The sequence below is a fragment of the Corvus cornix genome, chromosome 15 (assembly GCF_000738735.6).
Source record: "Corvus cornix cornix isolate S_Up_H32 chromosome 15, ASM73873v5, whole genome shotgun sequence".
Taxonomy (NCBI): Eukaryota; Metazoa; Chordata; class Aves; order Passeriformes; family Corvidae; genus Corvus; species Corvus cornix.
In genome coordinates, this window is record NC_046345.1 from 1864867 (window position 1) to 1885305 (window position 20439).

General features: G+C 47.1%; 2 protein-coding genes and 1 long non-coding RNA gene across 3 annotated transcripts in view; 2 read left to right on the forward strand and 1 right to left on the reverse strand.

Moving 5' to 3' along the window:
* The window catches only part of AACS (acetoacetyl-CoA synthetase), a 37833-nt gene extending 30567 nt beyond the window's left edge, over positions 1-7266 (reverse strand). The window contains exons 1-3 of the mRNA XM_039561091.1: positions 6993-7266; positions 3733-3836; positions 602-722 (exon numbers count right to left, since the gene is read on the reverse strand). Of these exons, the coding sequence (XP_039417025.1) occupies positions 602-722; positions 3733-3836; positions 6993-7251 (484 nt within the window). The 5' untranslated portion in view covers positions 7252-7266. The remainder of the gene's footprint in view (positions 1-601; positions 723-3732; positions 3837-6992) is intronic.
* Positions 7194-8030, forward strand: LOC120410841. The gene is made up of 2 exons (XR_005603181.1): positions 7194-7280; positions 7492-8030. It is a non-coding gene; the product is annotated as an uncharacterized LOC120410841 (long non-coding RNA).
* Positions 8031-14126: 6096 nt separating this feature from the next.
* LOC104688738 (BRI3 binding protein) lies at positions 14127-20403 on the forward strand. The gene is made up of 3 exons (XM_039561082.1): positions 14127-14342; positions 15229-15331; positions 15969-20403. Exons 1-3 carry the CDS (start codon positions 14139-14141, stop codon positions 16385-16387), a joined length of 726 nt encoding a protein of 241 aa, XP_039417016.1. The 5' UTR covers positions 14127-14138; the 3' UTR covers positions 16388-20403.
* Positions 20404-20439: the final 36 nt, after the last annotated feature.

Genomic DNA, 20439 nt, shown 5'->3' on the forward strand with positions numbered 1-20439 from the left:
TCTCCATGTCTTAGCATGGCCATCCTCATGAATATACACAGATTTTACAATGCTCAAATCTTCAATGTAACAAAAATTAAGACTGAGCTTTAGTGTTCCAGTAAAGTAAGATTCCAAGTCTCCCATGCACATAACTGCTGTTTGTGTTGTCAAAAGCAGAGTTAACTCCTACCTAAAGCCCATGTAGTTCTTAGTATTCCCAAAATAAAAGGCATAGGAAGAGGGTGGGAAGGACACTACCAAGCTACAGTGCCAAAATGCTTCCTGAAGGCAAGCAGCAGGTGAGTGTTCCCAACAAATGTGAAATAATACCTCAAATACCCAGCACTCTTAAACACAGCATGACCTCCACTACCTTCATGCAGTTGAGCACATTCTAAGAAAACTTCATTTAGCTTGCCAAGGACTTTCCAGAACTATCTATATTCCCAGAACACGTTTTGCTGGGTTTTTTTTGCAGCCCTGTATCAGATTGTGCAGTGTTACTGACTTTATCACTTTTTTCTCCTCATCCAAACCAGTTTATTTCCACATTTCATCAGAGCTGTTTCATAAGGCCTAGTCCTGTGGGCAGCAAATACAAGGCATTAATTTTCCTTACTTGCTGCATAGAGTGCAATCTTGTCATTGTCCTTGTGCTTCAGGAGATTCTCTGCATAGTTCAGACGGCTGCCCTTGAACCATTCTGGGACATCTGCAATACTCTTGGAGGTATCCACCACCTGAAAGAAATAAATCATTCATTCCTGGAGAACTGTAATAGAACTGCCTTTTCACAGCACTGTACAGGAGTCAGCTAACTACTGCCAAGCTCTTTGCAGACTATTAAGCAAGAATCACTTCTCCCAGCTTACAGATGGGTAACAGACACTGAATCCTGTAATTAGAGGCCTGGGACTTTTAATTATTTGTCAACTGTCACAAGCAAATACGTGATTACAACAAAACTAGGGAAAGTTCCTCACTGACAGTTCTACCTTTGGACCAGCCTTTAATACACAAGTAAAACAAACCACTGACTACACCCAGACCAGGAGACAGATCCACACAGACCTCAGCAACACTGGGGGTTTGCCCCAGGAACACCCCAAACAGGGACTGAGCTGCAGCACATGGTAACTCTGCCAGCCCACACAGCCCAGCCTCCCTCTTAGGAAAGCGTGAGCATCCACTCTTCCCCACCGTGAGTCACAGCACACAGAGACCAACAGCAGGAACTCACACAATGGTAATTCAAAATAATCAATTGTACAGTCAAATGTAACTGCAGAGTTCCAGCTTTTTACACAAGTTCCCAATTTTTTAGGATTAAGAGGATCCAACAACCTAATAAACCCATATTAAGTAACTCCCCACTAAGGACTAAGACATGCAAAGAATTGAAAAATCATCAAAAATATGTTCAGTTGAAACAAGTTCCCTCATCTTGAACTAATTAAGTTTCAAAGTATTAAACTACCCCTTCATAAGTCACAGTTAAGACTAACTTTAATAATAGGTAAAGAGCCCCTTATCCACAAGTCTAAATTCCTTCCAAAATGTCCCCCTGCTTTGTGATTCAGCTGCTCAGCAGCACATTTATCCAGAAATCTTTAAATAGAAACTTTTTCTTATAGTTGTGTTTTTGAAAGCTTCAGTTTATACCCCCAGGTTCTCTCTCATGCATTGCACACACATTACAGAAACAGAATTCCTATAGCTGAGTGAAAGGCTCTTCTGACAGCCAAGCAGAGCTCAAAATACATCCCATTCCAGAAAATCTAATGGTTTTGTGCTTTGAGAGCAGTGTATGTATTCCTGGAGGCAATCTTAAAAAATTCATGTGGAAGTGCACCACTGCATTAATTTATTTCAAATGTATTTTCTAAAAAAAGGGAACTCAGATTTCTTTGCTCCTAACAATCAACAAGAACTGAGTTATAACATTTATATTTTATCAACTCAGGCTGCACAAATGATTTTTATACTAACATATATTACTGCAGCAATTAGAAGCTGCTCTTAAAACTGACTCATTTCTGACTTCCTCAAATTGAAGAAAAGTGAGCAGAAAGTTTTCAGCATTTTCCAGGACAAGATCCAACATAACTTTTTTTCTGAAGTGGAAAAAATCCTTCACAGACCTTCAGTGAGCTCCACTAGCACAAGGTGCTGGACTCATACTCCAGTACTTTCTCCCCCAGGTAACACCTGTTACTCCTAGTTAAGCTCAATCTTCAGCAGTGGTACTTTCTTAGATGAACAACATGATCCCTCCCTTAGAGGCCCCTCCACAGGGCCAACAGGTGTCAGGTGCTCCTCATAGCAAAAGGAGAAATTCAGACACATCCTTCATTTAAAAACAGCTGCTTGTAACTTGACATTCCAATGCCAATGCTGCCATGCCAGTACAGCTCTGCACACTGAAGTACCTCTGTTCATGTCACAAGTGACATAGATGACAACTGCTACAGAGCAGCATCAGCACATCCACATCACATCCTTAAAGCCTTTACTAGGATTAAATAAAATACTGGCTGCTTTTATGCTATGTACACAAGGTTTTTATTGCTTTTCTTAGAATGACCTCTGGAAGTAGAAGCTGTTCCACTGCTTGGGAACAAGAGTCAACTCTGTTTCATTAAAAATTTTATTTACCTCAAAACAATGTTTACTTCCAACAGACAGCCAGGATCAAGCTGTAAGACACTTGAAATCAAACTTTTCAGCCCTCTAGCTACCACATACCAGCTCAGTTACTCTAACAGTTCCCAGAGTTTAAGCTAGCATCTACAGAAAATGTGAAGATTAACTGTTTATAGTGCTCAGACCACACACTTCAAAGCAGGCTAGCTCTTACACTCTTGCTGCATTCACTCTTCTGAAGGGTGGGTCACATAAGTAAGGCACTTGAGAATGCAGTTCCATGGCAGGAAGAACCATTTGATCTATCATATCAGTACAGAAATCCATAAAACAGGAAAAGTCAAAAGAAACTTACCAGTCCCCTCTGCAGGCCTGCCAGTACTCTGAGGGTTCTGGAACAGATGGACTCCAGGGATTAAGACAAGCCCAGTCCTCCCTACTGAATCCCAGGAAGGTTCCACTGCATCAAGCTTTTCAGGTAATTAGCCCAACATCTTCCTCAGATGGAAAACCACAGGGTTGATATCCTACACCAGGACTGTACAAGGGCTCCATCTGCAGAATCTGCAGAGTCACCTTTATTCCAAGGAACTCTGTGGTGCTGTCTGGTGTTCCACCCATGCCTGCATTCAACCACCACCATTCCCTCAGAGGTATTTCAAGCCTACACCTGACTGCAGAGCTTCCATAACCAGTTCTACAAAGCCAGAGTAACAGGTGTGCTTACCAGGTAAGCTGACTCAGGGAAGGTAAACATGAACTTGACAGCATGCCAGCATTTACAAAACCAGGATGATATTCTACCAGCACAATCCTAAGGCAGAAGGCAGTGCATTGGCAAACTGCTCACAAGCAGCCAGGAATTACAAGGTGTGCAAGAGCACACGACCACAAGGACACTACAGCAGAACTGCTTAGGATAACACCACTCGAGAACTTCACTGTCCTAAAGTGTACCAGCAACTGAACGCCACCATCCACCACACAAGGAAATCCAGGACTAGACAGATTCCTCTCATCACTTGCCAGAGTTCTAAGAACAGGTCCAAAAAAAATCACTATTTCCCCTTTGTGTTGCACTTGCTGCAAGAGAAGCACTGAACTTACCTCATCATAGAGGCGAGAGCAGACGATGTTACTGTATTTCCAGAATTCTGCCCAGAAGTCTGAGTAGGATTCCACTGACCACTGGTATAGATCATCATAGTTGGCTGGAAGTAAGAGATACATGTCAGCATCATACAGATAATTACAGGAATCTAAACAAGCTACAGTCAGGGATATCCCAGATAAAGAAACTTTGTGGCGAAAGCAATTAGGAAGGTAACTCTGACAACCAAGTAGATCGCTTCTGCTCAAGGCAAGTGACAACAGAACCACCGAGAGCCTTCCTGAACAGATGGCACCACTTCACCTGACTGTTAGGAGCCATTTGCCACCACAGACAGCGACCCTTTCTAATAACTCCATTCAGTATCAACACACACTCCCCTGCCATCAGGGCAACCGAAGATTAAACAAGTCCTGCTTGTTGACACTTCCACTCCCTATCGATCAACATACTTTCACACAGCAAAAGATAAACAAGGCTTCCTGACAAGGGGCATTTGCTGTAAGGTCCCAGTCTGGGGCCAAAGGCCTCTGATAGCTCAGTGACACAGAGATTAGATGCACTTGTTATCCAACCATGGTATCAAAATCACTGCTACAGGAAGCACAGCTACTTTTCAGTAAATACGGGGTCTGACAGACTGCAGCTTATCTTTTCATGCTGAAACAGAATGAATGAAGTCAAACAAGATGTCTACTAGCTAGATATTAAAACCATAACCTGCCATTAAAAACACAGAAATAAGCAGTTTAAATCTTACATGAATGCGAGACAGACAAAGTAACCTGAAGGATGCATAGCAAACCCCACAATTCAAACTAAATACTGAAATTTAGTGTGTAGAACAGTTCTAGGTATGAATAACTGAAGCCAGCTCCTCATCACAAGCTTGGAAGTGACATTTCCTCATCATGTCCACATTATCTAAAGCTGTGCCAACAACCAATTAAATCTGAGTATCTACCATCAGTGACAGTAAGTTTCCTGCTCTGCCAACTGTTCCCTATTCCGTGCTTTCAGCTAAACCACTCAAAGGCATTTTTGCCAATTATCTCTGGTTTGCTATCCTGTTATCCAGCCAATTGCTGCAAAAGTCATCTTTGCAATCCCTTTCCTACAAGGGGGACATCTTCCAGCTTTTTAACAGAAAAACATTCAAAGCCATCTCCGCACTGTTACTCACACTTAGCCACCACTTTGTTCTCTCCCTAGCCAGTCTGCCCCTTCTACATCTTACCCCACCTCAATCCTTTCCATCAGAGTGAAATTATTCCCTAGGGATTACTGATAAGACAAGGCAAAGACTCTTCTCCATAATGCAGATTTTATCTACACATTGCCCAAATCCCGACCTCTACACACTCTTTTTACACTCCACAGAAGCTTCTCATCACTCTCCTCTACTCCACACATCAGCTGCACAGAGAAAACCTGACACAAGAAGAATTTAAGTTTCCATCTCCTCCTTCAAAACCCAGCTGTACCACGTGCTCCAAATCATTTGATACATGCAAGAAGCTACAGGTCACTACTAATTTGGTTTCTTAAAGCATGAATAGCTTATTCTGGTTTGTCTATACAGTTTGCTCCAAATAAGCTTCAGCATGCAAGTCCTTCAGGGCACAGGCCTGTTACTCAACAGTCAAACACTGCATTTTGTTACTACATTTCCAGGGCCCAGCAGAACCACTGTCTAAAGGGCTGTATTACCCTCAGCTCTCCTCAGAGTCCACATCATAACATTACATCAAGCAGCCATTCTTTGTTGTGAATAGCACTCAGTGCAAACCTAATGGAAGCTGACAAAGGTTTCTATATATATATACCCAGAAATCCACCTTCAAACAGAGAAAGCCACTTCCAAGTAGGATGGAAAGAATTCTAGTTGTTTCAGCCATAAAAACAAGCAGCCCCTCAAACTGCACTTGCTCTTGATCATATGAGTAGCAGCTACATCACATTCCACTCAGGAGCTGGCTAAAACCCTGGAGTAACTTGCTTCCCATCCAGCAGGAGAGTTAGATACTACACACTTGGATACCAATGGGAAATCACCAGCAGGCAAAATAACGACCTGGCTTACCCACATAGTAATCAAGGTGAGGAGTTGTTTTCTAGACATGAACTGCCAGAAGCACTATTGACACTGCTACCACTCCAGAATGTGTCTGCTCATACCACTGACATCTACCCCGGACTGACAAACTTCCAAGCCACTTGCCAAAACTACTCCTTTCACCCCTCATCAGACAAATGATTACAGGAAAGCTACACAAGAAACTTGGGCCCCAAATACTTAGAGAGAGCAATACAAAATAAACTAGTCAGAACCAAAGGGTCTGACTGCCACATGCACTGAAGTTTACCTGGGTCATGACATGCAGCTGACCCCACAGAGCCAGCACCACTGATTCCAGATAGCCTGGAGACACAACTTACAGCCAATAGTTATGGAAAAAACACTCTGAGCTGGAAACACCTCTAGACATCCAACACCTGCTGAAAGCAGGTCTCCTTTCAAAGGCAACAGGTTGTTTCCAAGTCAAAGAAGCACATACCTATTCACAGCCACACAGGTATTTCTGAACAAGTACAACGCAGGGATTGCAGTTCAAGAGCTGTGGCAGATGCACAGCAAAAACTCCTTACCTTCCACCACAGAACAAGCTTATGCATCACCGTTCGCCTCCCAGCATACCTGAATATTACAAAACACATACTCTTCACAATGAAAGATGAACAGGGCCATAACTCCACTCTCACACACCTCTGCTGCTGAAGCATCACGCTAGGGCTTACACTCACCTCACAGCCATGGCGGCAGCGATGCCACCCTCCCACATCCCTTTAAAACACTAAATCGCTCCAGTGCCGCTCCCAGCCCCAGAACTCCCCGCAACACCGGGAGCCTCCGCAGGTAGCGATGCCGGCGCTGCCTGGGCTGACATCCAACCGCAGCACCAGGCACAGATAAGGCTGTTTGCATTTCCCATCGGCGCATACCTTCACACCAGCGGATGCTGCCCCAGAGGCCTCTGGCTGAGGCTCAAGCACAGCATCCCACCCGCAGCCCGGAGCACTATGCCCACCTGCCCCAGGTGCACCCAAGGGGTGCGAGACCAGAGCGGCAGACGGATGGCCCCCAGACCTTCCGTGAGCCCACAGTAAGGCCAACCACCGAAAGGCAGAGCCCGGCAGCCCCCACAGTCCGAGCACGGCCACGGGCAGCGCCCGCCTACCCCCACCCAGCGCTCACCCAGACGGAGCCCGCAGCTGCTGGCCACGGCGGCGCGGAAACGGTCCATGTGGGTGTTGCGCTTCGTGTCAGGCTCCCACATCACCTGCGACTCCATAATCTCGGGCTCCCGGGACATGGCGGCGACAGCGGAGCGAGGCGAACACGGCGCGTCCCACAGGCACCCACACGGCCCGAACACGCTCGACTCCCGCCGCACCTCGGCGCTGACTGCAGCCCCTCCTCCGCGCGCACCCTTTAAGGCTCCGCCGAGCCGCATCACTCCGTAACCTTCCGCCGCAGAGAAAAGTGCGGGGCGGGGCGGGGCGCCGAGGGGGCGGCGGGGACCGGGGGCACGGGGGAGACCGGGGGAGACCGGGGGAGACCGGGGGAGACCGGGGGGTGGGCGGGGAGGGGCGCTGGGGACGGCCCGGGGAGGGCGCGGGCGGTGCGGGATGAATGGGGGAGCGGCCGCGCCGGACACCCGAGAGCCGCCGCGCGGTCCCTGTCCCCTCTAAAGGTCACCAGACGCCGCGTCGGCACCGGGAGGAGCCATCGCTTCGCGCTTTTCTCCGGATCTCCGAAAAATCGCTGCCGCTCTGTTGATTAGTTTTTCCCCAGGGAGGCCTGAAGAAGTACCAACAAGTGTCTTTGACCCAAAAATGAGGCAAGGAAAGCGTTTCGCCTTGGCCTCGCCATCCCAGTTGCGCTTGTGTAACGCTCGCAGCCTACACGGCTTGCACCTTGGATTAAAACTCACTGTTGCTGCTGTGCTTTCTGAATGTGAGCTCTGCTAGCGACGAGATTTTGCAGCAACCGATTTCAGCCGGGAATTGGTGGTAAAAAAGCACTTAACGACGTGCAGTTCACTGCTAGACCGTGATCTTTAAGGGTCTTTTACAACCTAAACGACTTCACAATTCACGGTGTATACGTGCTGCTTATGTAACTTATTTTCAAGGTCGTCATTTTGCTTCTAATTCATGGAAGCCTCAAAAATGGGAATTTGATGGTCAATTATACCGGTGTACTGTATATTAAAGTAAAATATGTGTAGTAGATTGTGTACGGACTCTACATTTCATTTAGATTTTTGTGCTACTGGAATACAACTACTTTATTAAATTGGGAGGCCATGGAAATGTGATTTAAACAATCCACAACTTTTATTTGCTTCGAGACAGACCTTACATCTGGCGTATTTTTAAATAACTCTCCCCAGAGCCAAAGGGACTCGGGGAGGCTGAGGTGGAATGACGTGCCTGACGTACCTCCCTTGCCTTGGCAGCGCTCAGAGGTCAGTGGAAGTGTGAAATCCATGGCCAGACACCTGCCAATCCCGGAGATAAGGGAGAAGGCAGGACAGGAGTGTCCTGTCCAGTGTCCAGGTCCCAGAGAGTTCAATGGACTTGGGATCCGCAGCCCATGGTGAGGAAACTGCCTGGAGAATCCATCTTCCTGCAATCTGCAGAAGAGATAACTTCTATTGGCTGCCCCACATGTCGTGTACCAGTGGATATACCCACACTGCCTTAGTGTCATAAACACCTTCACAACCCAAAAGGGGCAGGAAAGTTTTGCCTCCTGCCCCATCACAGACCTCGGACCTCTGGGCAGCCCCTCTGCACCATTTACCACCGGTGATGAGCAGCCTGCCCTGCTCTGGGGTGAGCTTTGGGCCAGGCGTTGGACAGGTCGAGAATTACACCTGGTGGATGCCATCTATGATTGTTGCAGCGCTCCTTGCCAGAACTGGAAGCAAAGCTGTAATTTCCCATTTTTACCGAGATCACCCCATGTCCCGAGGGGGCCACAGCTCAGGAGGGTGGCGGTGAGGCCGCCCACTGACCCCTGCTCTGGTAAGGCCACACCACGAGTCCTGTGTCCAGTTCTGGGCCCCTCAGTTCTGGAAGGACATTGAGGTGCTGGAGTGAGTCCAAAGACAGGAACGGAGCTGAGGAAGGGGCTGGAGCCCCAGGAGCGGCTGAGGGAGCTGGAAAGGGGCTCAGCCTGGAGCAAAGGAGGCTCAGGGGGGACCTTGTGGCTCTGCACAACTCCCTGACAGGAGGGGGCAGCCGGGGGGGGGGTCGGGCTCTGCTCCAAGGGAATAAGTGATAGAACATGAGGACAGAGCCATAAGCTGCTCCAGGGGAGGTTTCGTTTGAACTTTCGGAAGAATTCCTTCGGAGAAAAAGTAATTAGATATTGGAATGTAGTTCTCAGGGAGGTAGTGGAATCATCGTCCCTGGAGGTATTTAAGGAAAGGCTGGACATGGCACGGAGGCGTTGGGCCGCAGGCTGGGCTCGCTGCTCGCAGAAGCCTTTCCCAATCGAAGCGATGCCGTCACTCCGTGACTCCGTGACCCGCCCGCCGCCGCCGCGCCCCTCAGGGCCGGGCGGGCCCGCGCTGCGGATGGATCCCGCGCGGCGCACGGCGGTCGTGACGCCGGCGCGTCTGATTGGCTGCGACGCGCCTGGCCCCACATCAGCCCAGAGCCCGCTCTCCTCGCGGCTGGGCCGACGGGGGGAGAGCCGACGCCGCGAGGGACCAATCGGCGCAGAGGTTTCTCAAGCCCCTCTCTCTGCCGGCCAATGAGCGGCCGGATCGGGGGGAGGTGTGCCCAATCAGAGGAGCGCTCTCATGCCACCCGGCGGGAGGGGCGCGGGGCCCTCCGTGGTTCCCCTCAGCGCTGAGGCGATGCCGAAATTGCCCGGTTTTAGGATAAAAAAGCGCAGAATCACCGAATCAGTTCGGTTGGGAAAAACGTCTGAGGTCATGGATTCCAACCTATGACCCAATACCACCCTGTCAACCACGGCACGGCACTGAGTGCCACATGCAGCCTTTCCTTAAACACCTCCAAGGGCCGGTCATTCTATCGCCTTCCTGAGCAGCCCATTGTAATGTCTAAAACACACCGTCTGTGAACAGCTTCCTCCTAAAAGCAGCAGCAAAACTGCCGCTTTCTCTCCCCAAAGCAACCTGTACTCCTAAAAAGAAAACGAGCAGCCAAATGACCTGAGAAGGGACCCAAAAATCCTCTCGCTGAGCTGAAAAAGGTGTAATTTAGAAAGGACTGACCCAGTTACAGCTCAGGGAGGAAGGGCTGTGATGGGTTTGCTGATAAAACTGGGCTTTTTGGAAAGCCTGACAGTGCTTCTCACTTACTAGCAGGAGTTTTACTATTGCATCCTTACTTAGAGGGGGTTATGAATCCATGTTCCCTGCCTTCATTCCAGTTTTCCCTTACTCAAACCAGTTTTCCCCTCTTTCAAAGGTGACTTTGGAAAAATGGGAACTGAAAGAAGGAAAACTAAACACACCTTTAATGAGAAAATGGGCATTAAGAGGACTGCGGTGACTACTGCAATTAGTTTGCAGACTAGATTAGGATAGCTGGAGGAAAATAGCCTGAATTAGATTAACTAGAATTGTCCACTTTCAAATCTTTTTAAGCCTTGCCTTATGCCTGCTAATAGTAACGATAGGTTAGAAATGAAATCATGTTTTCTGCCTCAGATTAGATTTAAAACAGGTGCTTCAGAGCTGATGAACAGCAGTAATGCTGCTGATGGCACTACCCCCTTGTGGGCTCTGAGGTAACCTGGAGTCACCTGTAAGATTAAATTGACTGATGAAATGCCTGGATCTGTGAGATAAAAGTTTTGTAATAATACCTCGTGGTGATCTCTGCAATACGCTGAGGCCTGACCATGATTCATTGATCCAACAACTGGATTAGGAAATCTAAAGATTTTGGAAAGGTATTTTTTTTTTTTAAATCCTATATTCAGAGCATTGGCCAGCTGGCTGATGAGTTTGGATAAGAATAAGAAACTTCTGGCTCATTTGATGTCCATGATCTCTGCAACCTCTCCATGGTGTCAGGAGTACAAGTAATCAGAATCAAAATCAAAGGCATTTGCAGAAAAGGAGAAAGAACTAAAAGGAAAAGGAAAGGGAAAAGGGAAAAAAAAGAAGAAAAGAAACAGTGACACATTGCGAGAAAAATCTCTTGGGGAGGACATTAAGGAAAAAAGGCCTAAAATGACAAATGGTCAGAAAGCAATCAGCTGTGACAGGTTGAGGCTGTGAGATGAAGGAAAGACAGAAAAATAAGAGTCAGTGAGGTTAAGAACTGGTCCACAGTAACATCAGCTGGCTTTCTTTAAGGCTATGCCACTTTTTTCAGCATAAAGATGATTTTAAAAGAGAGAACCCTGTGATCTGCTAAAACTTAGAGTTGTAGAAGACCCCAATTTTTTCTAAACACTTCAAATTGTTGTTAAATCCCTGTCTCTGAGTAAGACAACTTGAACACTTTTTAGTGCAGATGAGGAAATAGAGAAGCCTACTCACGCTTCCTCTGTACAGTGAGACCCTCATCAGAGGACCTTTCTAGAAACCTCCAGTTTTCCTCATTAAGAAGTTCAGCGTGGCTGAGATCCATGTTTCATGCCATGATGCAATGCATTCTTTGAACAGACGCTATTTCATTTATTTAAACGAGGAGGGTGAAATACCACGTAATTTCATAAGAGCTGGGCATTTGGGGAGATAACCTTACCTGAAATAGGCTCATTGAGACAGGTCAGGAAATCAGTTAGATAGCAGGAAGATTCCCAAATTATCCTGACCTCATGTGAAGCACAACCCTGAGCGCAAGCCTTCAAAGGCAGCCACTACCACAGGCCTCTGGAGCTCTGTAAAGAACAGATGGGAGCAAACAACAGGCACTTTGGAGAAGTGATTTTGAGGAGGTTCCACCAGGGAAATTCACACAGAGAAATAGGAATGTTCCCAAATTCGCACAAACAAGACCTATTGGACCATAAACGGCACAAGGGGACCCAGAGAACACCATGCCAACTGGAAACAAATCGAAGAATTATACCAGGCACAGAAAAAACCACTCATGACAGTTAATTATCATCAGGTTTTTTTGTATTGTGAGGCTCTTCACAGGCAAGAAATGCCCCAGAAGCTGACTTTAGGGTATGCTCAGAGTACAAGCACAGCATGACGCTGAGGGCAGATAACCAGAAACCTTGTAAGAACCTCAAAAATACCTGTCATCAGTTACCAGCCTGTTCTGGAAGAGGATGAGACTTCAGACTATAGGCAGGTATCAACAGATCAGCAATTTCAGGGCCATCTTAAATGAAAGCATTCTTTATAAATACATAAATCATCTATATCCTGCTGAAATCGAATAAGATCCTAAGTAGCCTCCTGGATGTGGGCCCAACCCTTCCAGGGCCAAATAAAAAACAATGCTGAAAGTTCTAGGCCGTTCTGCTAAATGTGAAAATAAGTGCTTTGGCCAGACTAAAACTGGGAAAAAGGCCATAGCAAAGATGTCTGTATTCTAATATCTACTCAACTACAAGGCTTGGGGCTGAGCCACAAGGTTTAAACATCAAGAACACAGACTGTAAAATCAGGAAGAGATACTTCAAGTTATTCCAGTGACTGGGAGAGCTACAAGATGCACTCCTGACTCTGCAGGAACTCCCCAGGAAGGGGCTGGTAAAAGCAGAGATCTGCCCTGTAACTTTCAGAAGTAAAACCAGAGAGGTAAAACTCAGACCTTGAGTGGTGCATAGGAATGGGCATGGGTTGCCTACACCTTCCCAAGCTCAACGAGAAGCTCTGGGGAGGACATCAGGATCCCTTGTGCCTTGAAGGTACTGTTGGGCAATTTAGCAAATATTTGCTGCCCTAGGTCACGTCATCAATTGGTGCAGGATCTATGCTACAGACCCGTGGATCTATTTTTATACCGCCATCACTGTGCTCCTGGATGAATCAGAATGTGCTCTGAAGGCAATAAAGTGCTCTTCTATCTCCTGGGGATTCTTACTTCAGTCTGCCAACAGCGTGCTTGGGCTTCATAACCCAGAAGGAGCTGATAACATTGTCTAATTTACACTTCCCAGCTGTTTTTTTGTTAGCCTGGTTAGTTTGGAAAAATCAACACAAAACCAGTCAGAAGAGGGAGTTGCACCATGAAACGTGCTGAATTTCAGCATGTACATCTGAGTCAGAGTTTCTCAAGGGTAAAGGACATGAGCATCCTTCAGAATCCCTCGATGTGAAGTTGACAGAGTACTGGAGAGAGATGTCATTTTTTTGGACACAAGAGTTCTATATTTCCCTTGTTATTTAGGGATTGTGTCTAGGAATCTCCTCAGAGATTGCTACCCATGTAGAAAAAGCAGCTTCTTGTAGTCCCTGTAAAGACTATGATGAGTCTCCAGAGCCCAAATAGCCGAGTAATTTAAAAGCTCCATGGGAGAGGATTGCAGAGCCAAGGAACTCGATCAGGAGCTGGGAATGGGCCCTGTGGCAAAGAAGCCCAACAGCATCCGGGGCAGGTCAGGAAGAGCAAAGCCAGCAGGTCAAGGGACATGATCCTTTCCCTTGCGTTGGCACTGCCAAGACCACATCTGGAGTAGTGTGCCCAGGTTTGGGCTTCACACTTCAAGCCAGATAATGCTGCTGAAGGGACAACACAGGACCCCAAAGGTGGAGCAGGTGACACAAGAACGCATCCAAGTGGGATTTCAATGTCTCCAGAGGGAGACTCCAGAACCTCTCTGGGCAGCTTGTTCAATGCTCTTCCACCCTCAACGTAAAGAAGATCTTCCTCATGTAGAGGTGGAACTTCTTGCATTTTAGGTTATGGTCATTGCTCCTCATCCTGTTGCTGGGCACCACTGAAAGGAGCCTGGCACCATTCTCTTGGCACCTGCCTTTGAGATATTTATATGCATTAATGAGATCTCCTCTGTCTTTTCTTCTCCACGCTAAACAGGCCCAGCTCCCACAGCCTCTCCTCATAAGAGATGCTCCAGACCCCAAATCATCTCTGTGGCCTCTGCCGGACCTTGTCCAGCAGCTCCTTGTCTCTCTTGTACGGAGGAGCCCTGAGCCGGACACAGCACTCCAAACACGGCCTCTCTAGGACGCAGCAGAAGCGGAGGATCAGCTACCTGCTCTCCCCGCAGTTATCCCGGCGGCCTTTCCCAAAATCAGCGATTTTTCCGTGATTTCCTCAAATCCGCGGCCCGCCGGGAGCCCCTCCCCTCCCCGCCCCGCCGCTGTGGGCGCCGTTGCGGGGCGCGGCCTGCGGGCGGCGCTGCGGCGGGCGCGGCGGGGCGGCCATGGCGGCGGCGCGGCGGGTGCAGCTGGCGGGGCCGCTGCTGCTGCTGCTGCTGCTGCTGCTGCTCGCTGCGGCGGGGCCCGGCGCTCGGGCCGCGCGGGGCCGCGGGGCCGACCGCCAGAACAGCCTCCGCCGCGCCGCCAGCGGCCTCTACCAGGGCGTCAGCGGCCTCTTCGGCGAGGACAACGTGCGGGCCCTGCAGAAGGTGAGGCGCCGGCTGCTGCTCCCCCCTCCCCTCCACCTCCATCTCCCGCGCTTCCTTCGCTTCCTCTCCCTCCGCGCCGGGGCTCCGGCGGTGATCGGGCGGCTCTCGGGGCGCAGCCCCGCTCGCCCAGCGCCCCCCGGCGCGGGGCTCGGTGCTGGACCGGCCGTGGCCTCGTCCCGGTGCGAGCGCGGCTGCGGGCGAGGCGGCGGAGCGGCCGGAGCGCTGCTTTGGGGAGAAAAACGGGAGGCGAGGCTTGCAGCAGGCTGGGGGAAATAGCGGCGAAATGCCTAAATAAAGGTTGTTTTAGGTGAGGGAGACGGCCAGGGCCGCTCGCTGGCGGTGAGGAGCCCTCCAGCTGAAATCCGGTCTGTCTGCATCAGCAGAGCATCCTGTGCTTGGAGGGCCATCGGAACTTGCAGGAAATCAGGCATGCGGGACCTGTACATTCCTCTGTTCCTGCTTTCCTCAGGCAGTAGGAAGAAATAGTAAAATCTGTTAAATTGATCTCTGAGTACACCTGAGACATTTGTGTGTGATGCTGGGGACATCTGGCTTGATAAAACTTAATTCTTTGGTTTCCTTTACCGGTTGTTGGTAATAGTGTTTTCTCTAGACTTCAAAACAATAGTAAAGCCAATAAAGTGCGGTTTTATCCTGCCAACATATACATTTACATGCCAAAATACCTACAATAAGGATAATTGCTACATGTAAATTCATAGTTCACATAGTAAAAAAAAATACAGAATTATAGTTTTTCCCTTGGGGACTACAAAATAATCTGCAATTCTTGCTTAATGAATTATGATTCTACTCATGATTAATAAGTCTCAAAGTGTTATTTTAGGAATTGAGGATTTTTTTAATTTTAAATTTTATTTCTCAGTTTTTCTCAAGGTTGACAGAGAGGTTTGTGAATGGGGTGGATGTATTAATGGACACATTCTGGAGAATATGGACTGATTTGTTAGATGTTCTTGGAATTGATGGTAAGTGTGATGCCTGTTCACCCTTGAACTGTCTCAGCCTGTATCAGTGTTTACAAGCAAATGGGAAAACGATTACATTTTATCATGCTGCTTAAACATCTGTCAGTGGCGTCTCTCTCTGCTTCACATGGCTTTGATTTTCCTATTAATATCTTCAAACAAGAAGACTGAACCCCGCCATTCCATTTCTATATGTGTCTCTACAGGATGTGTATAGAATCACAACAAGTCACAGTTGGTTCCTTGGTATCATCATTAAATAAATGGATTCACACAGCCAGGAACGGTGCAGGGAAATCAATGACGGCTAGAGAAGGGAAAGATGCAGCTGAGAGCCTTTAGAATGTAGCTCCAGTATGCATTTTGACCTTAGGCTCTACAGTGGTTTGTCTTTAAAGAGCCTTTAGCACCTCTTCTGGAATTAATTCAGTTGAATCGTTGGAGCTGAGCCAGTGATTTGAAGAAGGTCCATCCAGAAATGGGTGAACCAGCTTTACCCCTTACTTCAGAAAACACAGCCGTGACCCCACTGCTGTGGGGGTTTGACCCTTTGGAGCTGTGCTCGTGTTTTTCCCCCCCCCGTGCCACCTTCAGCCCACGCTCATTAACATTCTGTACATTTTCCTTTGTTTTTCAGCCTCCAACCTGACTCACTATTTCAGCCCAGCAGCAATTGCCAACAACCCGACCCGCGCCCTCCTGCTGATCGGTGCCATTTTACTGGCCTATTGGTTTTTATCTCTCTTCCTTGGATTCTTCTTCTATCTCCTGCACATGCTGTTTGGCCGCTTCTTCTGGATCGCCAGGGTCGCGCTGTTCACGCTGTCGTGCGTGTACATCCTGCAGAAGTACGAGGGCGACCCGGAGCACGCCGTGCTGCCGCTCTGCTTCGTCGTGGCCGTCTACTTCATGACGGGGCCCGTTGGGTTTTACTGGAGAAGAAACAGCAACAGCAGCCTGGAGGAGAAGATGGACCACCTGGATAGTCAGATCAGACTGCTGAACATCCGCCTTTCCAGGGTGATTGAGAACCTGGACAGGGGCAGTGAGCAATGAACCGGCCCCTACAGACCACTGTAACACCAGCTCCAGAAAAGTCCTAAGCACTGTCTCGTTCGAAGTTACAAAGCAACAAAACATCACATGGTAAAAAGTGTGCAAAGTTATAACTTTTCATCATGTGTAAGACTAATTTATCTAGATTAAACACTCAGCCATTAGACTTCTAGGAGAAAGAAAAACATTTACAAAATTCAGCTGTATATTCAGAGTTTTATCCAGTACTAGAATTTTCTCAGTAGATAAACGCTTACTTTTACAAGCATTTAAAAACATCTTTTGTAAAGTTTTTATAAAAGCAAATTGAGTAGTCTTTCAGATATTGAAATTGAGTTAAACATATGCAAATTTGACACTTTAACAGTTAAAAAGAAAAAAAAAATCTCAAGTTACCAAGCACTTCCATTGAGAAGTAACTGCTGTGGGTCCGTATTTTTTCTTCAAAGTTGTGAATGTTTTTGTGTTTTTGTTGGCTTATTTCATTGCCTTGAAGTTGCCTTTCATAGAGTATCAGATGAGGAATTTTCTGGTATCCAGGCCAAAAAATTCACACCATAGCTTTTAAAAGGAGGTGGGGAATGAGGGAGAAGGAAGATTTGAAGTCCTTAAATGCCAGTCCAATGTGAGAGAGCGCACGTGTGACATTTTATTGTTGCATTTCATCTCGAGAACTTTGATTTGTTAGTGTCTGGAAGGAAATCGGGTTTAATAAATTGGCACAGAAGGAAGACGTAGCGTGACAAATTGTAATTCATATTTGATCTGCACAATGAAGCATTTTCCAAGCATAAGTGCATAGACTAAAACATGATTTTTAATCTCAGGACCCACGTACTTTCTCAGAAAAGGCAGCAGTTAAAACACGTGCAAATGTATTGTTGCTTAAAGCTTTCTCAGGACCAATAAGCGGCAATAAATTATCTTCAGGAAGATCTGGATTTTTTTCTAAAATTATAATAGTTTTATAGGTGCTTTTTGCTTGAAGTCTGTGTCCTCATTAGGTTTTGGGAAAAGCGAGTCACCTTTAGGAGGAGAGTGTAGGAAAGGGTTCTCTTTCAAAGCGTTGGAGCTTTGAAGCAATTTTATTTTGCAGGATTTCTGTGTTTCTTAGAACTAACGAGCTTGGTAGGGTATCACTGGCTGTGCACGGTTTACTGAAACGCAGTGAAACAAAGGTAACCTCAGGGAAGGAAGTCTGGGATGTGATTTAACCTGGAAACAGCAGCATCCAAGGATACAGATGCGTGGAGGGAGGGGAAGCATCTACCCCCCAGTGATGAGCACAGTTCCGATACCATGAGGGGTAGGATGGAGCACAGCTGAAGCACTCCATATTCCATAGGGTCCAAACCAACAACTACATCAAAAAGCGCAACAAAAATTGGTCTGTGATGGGGCCTGGCTACAAAGCAAGGGAACGAGGAGGAGGAGGAGGAGGTTCCCCAGGTGTGCCTGCCAGTGCCAGCCCCGGTGGGACAGGCTGGGGCAGCTGAGCACAGCTCGTTGTTCCACTGAGCAGAGCTTTTGTTGGATGTGATGCTTAACTGAATGTAACTGTGGGGCGAATTCATTTTTCTCTTTATGCTGAAAGTTTAATGTTCTTCTTGAAATGTGTGTGTTACTTGCCTAACCTCTTTGGGTCTGTGTGTGACATTTCCACGGGGGTTATTTTTAAATCCATGTTAATGGCCTTTACTCTGAACGGTGATCACTTCGGTTCAACACGGTTGAAGTTCATATGCACTTGGCACGGTTGGAATGCATTTTAATTTTTTATGTCACCTGTAAATCCCCCTGCACCCCATTTATCAACAAGTACACGGTTTAGAGTTGTTAACTAACTGGTTATCACAACTTAAAATCTTTCCTGTGAACAGATAGGGACTATGGCAACAAATAGTCCACTTTGTCAAGCTGAAAATGTAAATTACAGTTAATTCCTTTTTCCAGCTCATTTTCCATAGTATTGCAGAGTCTTCCCTGTAAACTCAGTTCTCCCCACTGTTATGCACAGAGGACTGGGCTAAAGCACCAACCTGGAAATTAGGAATTGACTAGTAAAGCTTGTCAGGTCTTGATGTGTTTTGTCAAATTTGAGACCTGAGGACCAAAGTTTGCAAACCTTGCTCGTGTCAGCAGCTCCATTGCCTTCTTAGGACAATGTGCATGGGTCAGTTTGCATAGATTGTATTTTGTGTAATCCATATTTAACGTTGAAGTTAAAAATACCGAATCATTTATATATTAAGAGCTGTCTATGGTAAATATTTCTTTAAAAATATTATGTAAAAGTTAATTTGGATTATAGTTTCTCCTGTCTCACTCTAATAATTTATCTTAGTTTTGTAAAATCAGCCCTCCTATATTAATACTCTTGGTTTTGATCACCCTGCTGCTTGAAAAATGGTATTTTTATATTTACTTGCATCCCATGTATAGCAAAATGTTATGTGAAAAGCAGTATATATAAAATTGGGTATTTTTAATCAGTATTTTTCCCAGCACTCAGTTTTCACGTTAGTCAAATTCAGAAGTAATGATTTTTTTAAAGCACAATCTAATCTTCAATATATATATATAAATATATACTTTAAAAATGCTCTGTATTTTTAAACATGCACTGTAGTGAAAGCGCTTTTGGGACATGAATGTGGTATTGTATTTAATCTCTTTCAACTTTTGTAAATACCTTTTACAAATATTTTCCATACCGGCCCATCTAGTTTATCCACGGAGGTTTTTGCTGTTTTTTTAGAACCCCGTGCCAGCGGCTGCACTGCTTTTGTATCGCCGCTGGCAGGAGCAGCACAGAGACAGGCGGGTCTCGGTGTCAGCATCCCGAACCCGGGCGGGTCTCGTGTCAGCATCCCGAACCCGGGCGGGTCTCGGTGTCAGCATCCCGAACCCGGCAGGTCTCGGTGTCACCATCCCGAGCCCAGTGACAGCCGCCGGGGGCAGGGATGGCCCCGGACAGCCCCCGCAGCTCCTCGGCCCGCGCTGACCTGCTGGGAGCTGTGAGAGCGGGGACAGCCCCGCTGGCTGCTCCTGCAGGACCGATGCCGCTCCTGGACCTTCCCCGCGCCGCCGGAGAAGCCGTCGCTGTGTGAGCCGCTGGCACAAGCGCTGCGGACCGGGAACGCCCCGGGGCTGAGGGTTTCACCTGCCTGCTTCGGGAGCTCGCCTTTGGAACTGCTGCGGTGCTCCTCCCGCTGTCGCAGAGCAGCTCCTCTGGACGCACACGCCTGTGGATAGCTGGTGTGTCCCATGGAATGTGACGCTTCCCCAGTGGTTTTGGGTGTCAGAGTGCAGTGTGCACACCTGGTGTGGCTCAGTGCTGTGCTTATAGCGCGTCCTTCACTTTGTGATTTGCTTCTCAAGACTCGTCGTATCGTCGGTGTGGAAAATAGACCAGTATCAACCATAGCTCTTTGGTGGTGTAGAAGTGTTTTAAGTGTGGTTTGCCTCACATACTGATCCGCATTTGGCAGCTAATGGCGTTCAGTGACCATGAGTTCTCTTTGTCTGGGTTGGAAAATAAAAGGTTTTATTGTATCCGCATGTATTTTAAACTTTTTGGATGATTCCATCGACCTGTGATGACAGCACATGTAAAAACCAATCTTTTCCTTTTAATCAGAAGTTATATTTGCTGTGGTAGCACTTGTTGTTGGCACTGATGGTAGTGATTTCACATCCTATTCTGTACATCAGGTTTCATGGTTACAGTGTTTAAGTTTGTGTAATTGTTTATGTAAAAATGATTTGGTCTGAAGAGAGGCCATGTGTTCACTTCTGATCCTAGACACATACAAGATCCTACTGATAATACTGTTAAGTAGCTACAAACATACCAGAGTTATTTTTTACAGAGCTTTACATGCCTTTATTTATTCCTTTATCGGACCATCCAAACCGTGTACTCCGTAGTTCAGTATTTGTAGACCAGTTTCACAAATCAAATTATGGTATTGTGGCAAAGCTTCAAATAAATGTTTACCGAGACTTTGCACTGAGCTGCGAGTGCCTGGTGAGGATGTGAGGGGTGGGAT